The sequence below is a fragment of the Ranitomeya imitator genome, chromosome 5 (genome assembly GCF_032444005.1).
Source record: "Ranitomeya imitator isolate aRanImi1 chromosome 5, aRanImi1.pri, whole genome shotgun sequence".
In the NCBI taxonomy this organism is placed as follows: domain Eukaryota; kingdom Metazoa; phylum Chordata; class Amphibia; order Anura; family Dendrobatidae; genus Ranitomeya; species Ranitomeya imitator.
In genome coordinates, this window is record NC_091286.1 from 635,814,345 (window position 1) to 635,825,919 (window position 11,575).

Here is an 11,575-nt window from a genome sequence, read left to right on the forward strand (position 1 = left end):
ATCTATATCGCCATATGTGTGTGTGTATATAGCGTATTACTGGTGGGAACTAGGTCATCCCTAGAAGAGTGTCTTTCTGTCTAGCGCTAGAGGACCCTTTAGTATGTGGGTAGTGGCTTACATTAGTGGCCGTAGGGTCTTGTAGGGCCCCTAGGGACAGTCATCGAGGAGCGGGGGCGCCATAACGCTCCCCCCTAGGGTGTCTACCTCCGCAGCTAGGCAGGGGCAAACTAGTGGCCTGAGTAGGGTGATCTAGGTCTCCCCATTAGTTTTTTTATTCGTTTGGTGCACATTTTTTTCACCTTTTTGGTTGTTTTTGATTAGTGTTTGGTTTTGTAGGTGTGTCTGTCTGCCTTGCTTTTAATAATAAAACTATACCATTTTAGACTGAGGTTTTTTCATATGATTTTGAGGATTTATACCTTGTGCTTACTGGATCTTTTTTGAGATTAATATTGCAAGTTTCTTACTGCCAATGGAGCAGGGAAAAAAAACGCAGCAAAAATGCAACGTGTGCACATAGTCTTATATGAGTGAAATTTGCTGAAAGAATTGACACGATTTAATGAATCTGCAAGGAAAAAAAAATAAGCAAGGTGTGCGTGAGACTTCAGGAATCTCATTCACTGTGCTGCCATCAGGAATCCCTTCAGGTTTTGTGACAAATCTGCCTTGGAAAAAACGCAGCAAAAATGAGACAAATCTGCAACGTGTATACAGGCCCTAATGGGTGCAGAAAATCTGCAACATCCAAAACTCGCCAAATACTCAATGTTGGAACGTAGGGTCGGTGCACACAACTCATTTTCTGAGAGAAATCGCTTAAAAAAAAACTGCTAAAGAGTGAACATAATGCACCGCTATGTAAAAACGTCCTTTTCTGCCAGCTGTAGGCCGCTTCAGGCTTCGAAAGTCGCGACGGGTGACCAGCTCCATAGATTATAATGGGTGCAAATTCCATCCGTGAAAAACGGACGTCTGAATGACCCCTTTGGCCACGGTCAGTACTTGGTGAGTTTTTTACTTCAGTATTTGTAAGCCAAAACCAGCAGTGGGTGAGAAATACAGAAGTGGTGACGTCTCTATAATAATTTACCTCAGATTGTTCAGCTAATGGTTTTGGCTTACAAATACTGAGGTAAAATACTGACCAAATACTGAACGTGGCCTTAGGGTGTGTTCACATTGAGCCTGTTTGGTGCTTGAAATTCTCCTAAATCCTCCTCAAAAAATCCTCAAAATTGGAGTTCCTGGTCCAAAAACACAGAAAAAACTCTTAGAGCTTAATCAGACGTCGGTGATTTTTCACCAGTGCATTGTTCAGGTGGCTCCCTAGTTTATATACAGGTAATAAAAAGGAATAAAAAAAGCAACAACCAGACTCCAAATAAGACGCCTGTTTAAAAAAAAAACAAACCTTGTGCACATACTCGAGGGGTTTTTTTGTTGTTGAAATAATAGGAAGCTTAGTGAAAGAGCATTTGAAGAGGAATTTGGAGCAGAATGTAGTGTGTAGATAACGTCAGGAAACGTAGCTTTTTTTCCCCAGAAAACCGCTGAATGTGAGTGAACCCAGCCTGGAGGTGCGGTATGCTGTGGCGCGGTATTTGTGCCGTGCACCCTGGCTGTGTGCAGTGTAGCGCCTCATTGCCGGGTGTGTCCACTAGGCGGCGCCCCCCGCACTGCACATGACCCGTTTCCTCGGCGGCTGAGGGCAGCAGACAGTGCGGACTCTCCAGGAACTCGGGCTCGCACCGTCCTTTCATCATCAGCCCGCACGCACCCAGGAGGCTGGAGCGAACGCCACAGGCCGCCAAGTATGACGAGAGCGGAGTCACTAGTGGCCCCATAGGGTTACTTGTTGCCTTGTGTATATCATTTACACGGGACCATTCGGCCACCCAGTACACAGAACTGCACGGTGCGGCAAAGGCAACGCTGGGGGTTGTAGTCCCACCTCAGCCTGCATTTACTAACTAATCAAGCGTGTATGTAGCAGCATGCACATGGCACCAACGAGCGTGCATGGGTTAATTTGCAGACGATGGAGCGTGCATGTGTAAAAATCGAGCGTGCATGGGTTAAATTTGCAGGTGATGGAGCGTGCATGTGTAAATAACGAGCGTGCATGGGTTAATTGCAGGTGATGGAGCGTGCATGTGTAAATAACGAGCGTGCATGGGTTAATTTGCAGACGATGGAGCGTGCATGTGTAAAAATCGAGCGTGCATGGGTTAATTTGCAGACGATGGAGCGTGCATGTGTAAAAATCGAGCGTGCATGGGTTAAATTTGCAGGTGATGGAGCGTGCATGTGTAAATAACGAGCGTGCATGGGTTAATTGCAGGTGATGGAGCGTGCATGTGTAAATAACGAGCGTGCATGGGTTAATTTGCAGACGATGGAGCGTGCATGTGTAAAAATCGAGCGTGCATGGGTTAATTTGCAGACGATGGAGCGTGCATGTGTAAAAATCGAGCGTGCATGGGTTAAATTTGCAGGTGATGGAGCGTGCATGTGTAAATAACGAGCGTGCATGGGTTAATTGCAGGTGATGGAGCATGTACATACAGATAAAGAGCATGCATGGGTTAAGCTGCAGGTGATGGAGCATGTATATACAGATAGAGCATGCATGGGTTAATTGCAGGTGACGGAGCGTGCATGCGCTAACCCGAGCTCTGACTATTGTATGACAGTCGCGGTACCGCATGCAATCCGCAGATGTGACCGGGGTGTAATCGCTCCTGCCCTCTATAGCTGTGGTTGTGGAGGCAGCACAGTATCTGCAGCAGGAGACAATGATCTCACACAGCACCAGCCCCCTGCCCGATGCCAGGCTGTGTGGCCAGCACCATCCCTGCCCTCCTCCCCTCCATTGGGTGATCAGCAGCAGGCTCACATTACCGGCAGCACAGGGACACATTGGGGAAGGAGGGAGCGGCATTTTGGCGCTAAATATTTAGCACCTCCCAAGTAGGAGGCTTCATGAATGAGGGGAGGGCGGCTTTGGGGGTCTTCTCCCTCCTTTCTCTCGGGTGTGTCATTATTTATTTTTTTCTAAGTGAATAATATCCAACAGCTTGAAAGTGCATGTAGTGACAGAGTGCAGTGTGCAGCAGAGGGTGCAGTGTGCAGCAGAGGGTGCAGTGCCAGGCTGCAGTGCACACAGAGGTAAGGCTGGCTCTGCTACATCATCATGCCTGTCATTGCACCATTGCTGCTTTGTGTTCTGCAGGCTCCAGGTCTGAGGGTGGGTTTTGGGGGGTTCTCTGTGTGCCATGCATGCTAGGATTATTGGGGTAGTGCCCATTTTTTGCTGTTGTTGCAGGATTGAGCTGACACTTTGATGTTTGCTGCTGTAGTAAGTTCTGCCCATGGCTGGAGGGTGGGAGCAGCATTTGGGGTCTACCTATACACTGCACACACAAAAGCAGAGTGTTTGCATCTCCATCCATTGAGGAGTGCGGTGGGAGTAGCTGTGGAGTGGCGCAGAGTCCTCCTGGCCGTCAGTCCAGCCCTCTCTGTGCATCTCTCCCTGCATCTCCCTCTCTCCAGAACCCCCCCTGAGCTGCATGGACCATTGGCAGCGCCACCTTCCCTTATGGCCGTGTGATTGTCATTCTGACGGTGTTTTGTATTCTTTTCCTCTTCTAGATAGTGGCCGGCTCTGGATCTGTGGATAACTCCTCTGTGGTGGTACGGTGTTTTGTTTTTTTTTTTGTATTGAGTGGTGCCGCTGAGAAGATGCCCGGGGTGGTGAGCAAGAACCCGGACCTGGAGTTTGACTCCTTGCAGCCTTGTTTCTACCCAGACGAGGATGATTTTTATCTGTGTGGTCCGGACTGTGCCCCCCCAGGAGAAGACATCTGGAAGAAGTTTGAATTGCTCCCCACGCCTCCTCTGTCTCCAAGCCGAGCGGGGTTACAGAGTGACCCTCTGTCTCCTGGGCAAGGGCCCCTACTAGATTATGGTTTGACGGGCGACGAGGATGCCTTAGACTGGGCATCGGAGTTGTTGCTGTTGCCCCCTGAAGCCGACTTGCTAGGGGCTTCCGGCTGGAGCACAGATCTGGGTTTGTCCCCCGGCAACCTCAAGTCCATCATCATCCAGGACTGTATGTGGAGTGGCTTTTCTGCCAGGGAAAAGCTTGAAAGGGCAGTCAACGAGAAGCTGGGAAAATCCGCGGGGAACGTGGTAGAACCTGGAACCCAGAACCAAACTGTCGCCCCGTCTGCCAGCAACGTACCTGGGCAAGGAGAGGAATTAAATAACCCGGCTTCCCACTGTGTAGACCCAGCGGTGGTCTTCCCATTTCCCATCAACAAGGGAGAAAGCGGCAGAATTGGGCAAGCTACTCCTCCCAGCAGTGCCATATCGCCCACCGTACCCTCCAGTGCACCAGCCAGAATCTGCAGCCAGCCCAGCCGAACCAGTGCCAGCTCCGGTGACGACAGCCACAGCGAATCTGGTAAGTACATTATTCACGCACTCACCTGGTCGGTTGGCATTGGTATCTGTCTTACGTTACTAGATATTTGCTGCATTATGTCTTCCCATTCCATGGGGGACCCTTTGACAAATAGAAAGGGGCACCCTATGGCACCGGGGGATCATGAAAGTGCCCTGCGGCTAACGCTAGCCGTCTGACGGGGTGTGTACTCTCGTGTTTGTGAGCGTGCATGCATAGGGACTTTCGGATGAGTTGTAAACTGTACAGATCATGTTAACACTTGTAGTGATGCTCAGACCGACGCGTTTTCAACCTCCGGCCAATTGGGTCGAAATTAATGGTTATTTATGAAAATGGGAGAAACGATTGAACCTTCTTTCTCCATTTGTGTTGCCATTTTTTTTTTTTTTTTTTTTTTTTTTTAATTTTGGCCATCAGTCCATTGACTCTTAACATGCACATTATTAGATTTGATCTTTGGGAACATCTCTTTGCCAAATCAAGTTTGCATCCTACAAGGTGACACGGTTGATGATGGACATCACATCTATTTTTTTTTTCCCAGCAAACTAGAGATGAAATAAGATGTAGAGTTAGGGTTCAAGGGCATGTTCTCCCCTCCGCCATCATCCACGGATGAGGAAACGAGGAGCGGCGATGCCCGTTTTCGTAAAATATAAGCTCTGGAAACAGCTGATACGGGAACTTCAGCTCACTATTTTATTTTTGTTTGACCTCACTCCTAGAACCAACATTGAGTAAGCGCCAATCAGCGGTGGCCTATTGAGCGCCGAGGCCACCAGATGGCGATGTTTTTTTGGTTTTAATTCTTGAAAGGGTTCATTGCATTAAGAGGTTTTTTTTTTTTTTGTTTTTTTTTAGGCAGCAGATGGGGGGGGGTTGTTGTATATCTGAAAGGTAATCCTATCATGTTAGTTACTAGTAACAGATGCTTGGCAACTTAAAAAGCAGCTTCTCGGGCAGAATTACAACACCAGTGATCCACCGGGGCCCCCCTCAGTCGCAGCGATGGCCATTTATCCTATTGGTCTACTAATTGTACCCGGTTACAGACCATACAAAAACTGTGGACCCTTGCCGGTCCGATACTGCTTTTTTAATGGCAAAATTTGAGGTGTAGTCAAGACTGACAAGACTATACTGAATAAACTTGTTCTTTTGTATCCATTCGTCTTTTCTCTTTTTTTTTTTTTTTTTTTTCTTCATAGAATATTTAGTTTTTTTTAATCAATTTTGGATCACGTAAACAAAGCAATATTGAAGGGTCATCAATGGATCAATTTCTAAATTCTAATTCTCAGTAGAGCCCCCTTGTGGCCAGATTATTATAAAAAAAAAAAAAGAGAAAAATATTTAAAGTCAGTTATTATTAGTACAACTGTTTCTATTATAATTTAGTAATTTTTTTCTATATATTTTTAAATGTTTAGGTTTTTCATGTAAAACAATATTGAAGGGTCAGCAATGGGTCATTGATTCTCAGTAGAGCCCCGTTATGGCCTGATTTAAAAAAAAAAATACAAAAAATGACTTTCATAAATATTTTTTCCATTATTAAACTTTTTCCATTATAATTTAGTAATTTTTTTAAATTATATTTTTAACATGTGTAGATTTTTCAGGTAAAACACAGCGTTGAAGGGTCAGCAATGGGCCACTTTCTAAATTCTAATTCTCAATAGAGCCCCCTTATGGCCAAATTATTATTTGAGAAAAATACTTTATTAATGTCATTTTTTATTAAGTGTTTCCATAATTTTTCTTTAATCTATTTTTTTTTTTTTTTTTTTTTTAAATGTGTAGATTTTTCATGACAGTATCCCACACCCCCATTTAAAAAAAAAAAAAAAATCTAAAATTGATTTTTTTTTTTTTTTTTTTAAATTATTAATTTTGGATCATATAAAACAAAACAACCTTGAAGGCTCCGCTCCTAACGTGTGATTCTCAGTGGAGCCCCCTTATGGCCAGATTAATATTTATATAAAAGTAAAACGGGAGGCGGTAGAGGAGGAACGGAATTGTCATGAAAAATCTACACATTAAAAGTAAAACAAAAAATATAAATTACTAAATTGAAACCGATTTAATAAGAATAAAAAAAATTAATAAAGAAGTATTTTTCTCTTTGCATTAGAATTTTGTATTTTTTTTTTTCTTTATTTTCTTGAAATGTGTTGATTTTTCATGGAAATTTCCCTCTTCCTTTTTTTTTTTTTTTTTTTTTTTAATATAATTTTTTTTTAACCAGAGCACTGAATAATATAAATTGTGTCTCGTAAACTGGTTAAACCCCTTTCTTGTTTGTGCCTTGACAGCTCCGAGGAAGCATTTCCTCACAACAGCTGTCTTATTGGCTAGAAACCAAATCCCTGGCTTAAAGGGGCCTACAGATGACCAACAGCACATTATGTCTCGAAACAAACCCAGCGATTGTGTCTGGCTTTCCCTGTCACGGAGGCAGACAATTTGTTGAATTATTATTTTTTTTTCTCCCTCCAAGTACAGCAAATCTCCAGTTTGCCCTTTTCATGGAGCCTTTATCTAACTGTACGATTTGTTCCCCTGTGCTTAGTACCGCGTCAGCTGCTCCATGGATTCTGTATCTAACCTTTATGCCAAAATTTTGCCAAAAATTTGTGCAAATTTGTTGTAGACTTCAAAGTGTGATTTTTGGTTAGTGGGCATTCGAGTTGGTTTGATGATCTGTTTTGATGGAGATTTTATCATCTCAAGTTGTTTTATTTATCCATGCTAATGGCATTTCTTATTTTTTTGGTTTCTCAGATGACGAAGAAGATGATGAAGAAGAAGATGAAGAGGAAGAGATTGATGTTGTCACAGTGGAGAAAAGGCGTACATTGTCCAACAGGTCAGTTACCTGCCCGGCAGTACTGCGCTCGAAATCCACCACCAACCTCGCCTCTGGAAAGAACGTTCCCACCGAACTTATCCTTAAGCGGTGCGCCCCGGTGCACCAACAACACAACTACGCAGCCCCGTCTCCTTACGTAGAGACGGAAGAGGTTGCCCCGCCTCAAAAGAAGCAGAAGAACGAGGCACCCCGCGTGGTAAAGAATGTGGTACAACCAAAGGCAAAAAGTTCCAGCCCTCGAAACTACGACTCAGAAGACAGCGAGAGGCGACGCAACCACAACATCCTAGAGCGCCAACGTCGCAACGACCTGAGATCCAGCTTTCTCACTTTAAGGGACCACGTACCCGAACTTGTTAAAAACGACAAGGCCGCTAAAGTCGTCATCCTCAAAAAAGCCACTGAATACATTCATTCCCTTCAGGACGACGAACAAAGATTGTTACAGGAGAAAGAAAAACTTCAACTCCGACAGCAGCAGCTCCTCAAGAAAATCGAGAACGCGCGGACTTGCTAGGCTTCGTCCCTTTTTTTTTTTTTGTTTTTTTTGTTTTTTTCCTACTTTCTTAAAACTGACACTGCCACTTTGCACAATTTTTTGATTCTTCAAAGCAAAACTAGAGAAAAAAACAAAACAAGAAGTGTTTGTTTGTTTTTTTGTTGACAATACGAATGTTGGTTTCATTTCCGATTCAGTCCGCTCTGCAGTTGAAAATACAATTTTTGAGAATTCCTTTTTGATATCTATGTTTTTGTTTCGTCATCATTTCGAAACAACTGGTTGACTATTTTTTTTTTTAATTTCTGAGATGAGTAGACTGCCAAATGATTACTTATTTTATCTGTTTTAATGGTTTTTTTTCTATTGAACTCTGTAGGGTTTCTTCATGTTTTGAGCATTTTTGAGCTGCTGATCACATCTTTTTATTTTTTTTTGTAAGGTTCATTCAAATGTTTTTTGTTTTTTTTGTGGTTTATGGTGCTTATTGTAACTGAAGTTACTCTTCTGGGGTTCGCACTTGTACCTCTGGAGGAATCTCTGTATATACCATTAATTCTTGCCTTTTTTATTTTTTTCGTGCAACTTTCTGGGGCTATTCTGGGTAGCTCTCACTACCAACACTTAGACTGGAAGTTCAGACCCAAGTACTGTAACACCTCAATGTTTGAGGAGCATGTTTTGTATACAAATATATTGTTAATCTCTTGTTATGTACTGGACTAATTCTTACACTGCCTGTATACTTTAGTATGATGCTGATACATAACTAAATTTGATACTTATATTTTCGTATGAAAATGAGTTGTGAAAGTTTTGAGTAGATATTTACTTTATCACCTTTTTGAACGGAGAACTTTTGTAAAGAAAAGTATTATATATGCCTTTTTTCTTAGCCCGTTTTGTTGGTCCTTTTACCTGTTTTTTATTATTGTATTTGTTCACGTCTTGTTTGGCGCATAGAACCGGAACGTTTCAGAGTTCTGCATATGTTTCTGTTTGTTTTTTACTCATTCCTTTTTTTTTTCCAAACAATGTACATTTTTTTTTTATTTTATTTTTTTTTAGTGCTTTTTTTTCTTCTAGCACTTTGAAATACCTCATGTTTATGAAAATAAATAGCAAATGTTAACGTCTGTGTTATCTTTCAAGAAAGCAATGTCGCCATTGATAGTTACCCTGCTTTTCACATTTTACATAAACATACTAAAATTGTATAAAATTTAACTTAAAAGTTTACCTTTATAATTTGTTCGAACAGAGTGGTGGCCATCGCTTGGTCCAACGGGACAGAGTGGTGGCCATTGCTTGGTCCGATGAGAAGGAGTGATGGCCATCACTCCGTTCCGTTGGACCAAGCAATGGCCATCACTCCATTCTGCCAAGGGATGGTCCAACAGAATGGAGTGGTGGCCATCACTTGGTCCAAAGGGGGTCCAGTTCTTAGCACCACCTCCGATGGTACTCCGCAATCACAGATCTGTACATTTAGTTACGGTACTGTGCTGGATATTCCAGCTTCATCCCATTGATTTAAGTAGCTGGAGCTTCAAGTCGAACCACCATAGATCTTATTTCAAAAGTAAAGTGGCTGTATAGGACACTTAAATAGTGTGATTCACTAAGAGTCATTGATAGGTTGGGTACTAAGAGACTTGATATTGAATTGCTAGTCAATCCTATAGAAAGTCTGTCCATTCTGTTTTTTTCAGAACCAGAAAATCCAATTTTGGGCATCTTTACTTTACTTGCGTGTTTTAGATGTGCATTCACATGGCCATATAAATTGGTCTGCAGTCTGACTGCAATGCATGGACCATCCGTAGGTCTCCTGACCTGAGTGACAGCTGCATATATTTCTGTGGAGCTGTCGCCTCGGGTTGGGAGACCTGCGTCCAGTCCGTGCATTGCAGTCCAGTCTCGGACCGATTTTCTATGGACATGGTCAATATAGTCGATGGGGCTGTTCAAGTGTTTTTTGTTTTTTTCCTGATTGTATCCTCAAAAATTAAAAAAAAAAATCAGAATTTCATCCACATCCAAGGTCCTTAGAAAAGCTCGGACAGCGAACAGTTGCTGTCTGTTGTGTCCAAGTGAAAAATTTTTATTGTTTAATGGGTAGAAGTTTGGAAATCTTTTTGTTTTGTATATGAAAAAAATCTATGCCACACCAATGGTAAAACAAGACAGACTATAAAAAAGGATGAAAAACATAAATACTTCTCTAAATCTGTTCATTTTTGTCATGGGCATCCGGATGAAATTTTGCAAGTGAATGTTAATTTTCCACCTGATACTAGATTTTATTTTTAAGATTTGATGTTCGTGTAAACATTAAAGGGAACCTATCACCCCCAAAATCAAAGGTGAGCTAAGCCCACCAGTATCAGGGGCTTATCTACAGCATTCTGTAATGCTGATGATAAGCCCTTGATGTATCCTGAAAGATGAGAAAAAGGTTAGATTATACTCAACCAGGGGTGGTCCATTCCAATGGGCATCGGGGTCCGGTCCGGCGCCTTCCATCTTCTTACGATGACGTCCTCTTCTTGTCTTCACGCTGCGGCTCCGGAGCAGGCATACTTTGTCTGCCTTGTTGAGGGCAGAGCAAAGTACTGCAGTGCGCAGGCGCCGGGCCTCTCTGACAACAGGACAAGCAAAGTACGCCTGCGCCGGAGCCGCAGCGTGAATACAAGAAAAGGATGTCATCGTAAGAAGATGGGAGGCCCCGGACCGCGACACCCATCGGATCGGACCACCCAGGTGAGTATAATCTAACCTCTTTTTCTCTAGTTGCCTTCCACGACAGCCCAGGAGGTTGTCTCCATATCCTAATGGGGGACAGGAAGCACAAGAGGTTAAAAGCCCCTCCCATTAACCAGTGTCTTTCCTGTTCCCCATGGGGCATGGAGAGGTTCCTGGTACGCTGCACGGCCGGCTCTGGCACTGGTGCCTTAATCTTGTGCCGGGCAGTGTATATGGTGGTCGGGCCCCAGGCTTCCTCCTCCGTTTCTGCTCCCGTCTCCTCTGGATTCTGGGACAGCATTCCTGGTCCTCCTGTGTCCCCTTGCGGGGGTAAAGCGGACCAGCGATCCCCTGCCGGAGGCCTCCCTGAGCTCTCCGGCGTCCCACCCCCTCCTGTGCGCGCTGTTCGGCGACCCGGAAGTCACGTAGTGCTTCACTTCTGGGTCAGCGCTCCTGTACAGGAGCGTTACTACGTCCGGGATTCTGGACCTCTGAATGGCGTGTGAGGCATGCTGCATCCTCGCATGCCTGCCTGGGACTGTGGAGGGGGAGGGGACGGCTAATTGCCAGGCGCTGAGGCAGCATTTATTTTCTATATAAAGCTGCAGAAGACGTCTCAGGTAAGCCTGCTCAGCATGGATACGTCTTGCCATGCAGCTGCAGAGCCCAGCGCTCCCCAAGCCCCAGTAAGTGTGACAGGGACTGGTCCCATTTAAGGGTGGGTCTTAGTATACCTTCTTATACCGCTCCCTCTCTCGTTTCAGGGAGACAAGCCTGTCCATAAATCCACCACTAAACGCAAATGCGCTACATGTAATGAAAAGTTGCCCTTAAAATGGGCGAAAAAACTGCCAACCCTGTACAGACAAAATAATCCGGGCTGAACATCCTTCACTAATTGAAGAGATACGTTCCTTAGTTAGACAGGAGGTTCAAACCTCAAAAAATCCTGGGAAACCTCCACTTCGGCTCTCAGGTTCAA

General features: G+C 43.9%; 1 protein-coding gene across 1 annotated transcript; it reads left to right on the top strand.

Annotated features, from left to right (window-relative positions):
• The first annotated feature begins 2,827 nt into the window (after positions 1 to 2,827).
• Positions 2,828 to 8,980, top strand: MYCN (MYCN proto-oncogene, bHLH transcription factor). Its single transcript, XM_069728117.1, has 3 exons — positions 2,828 to 3,174; positions 3,658 to 4,471; positions 7,262 to 8,980. Exons 2-3 carry the CDS (start codon positions 3,748 to 3,750, stop codon positions 7,864 to 7,866), a joined length of 1,329 nt encoding a protein of 442 aa, XP_069584218.1. The 5' UTR covers positions 2,828 to 3,174; positions 3,658 to 3,747; the 3' UTR covers positions 7,867 to 8,980.
• Positions 8,981 to 11,575: the final 2,595 nt, after the last annotated feature.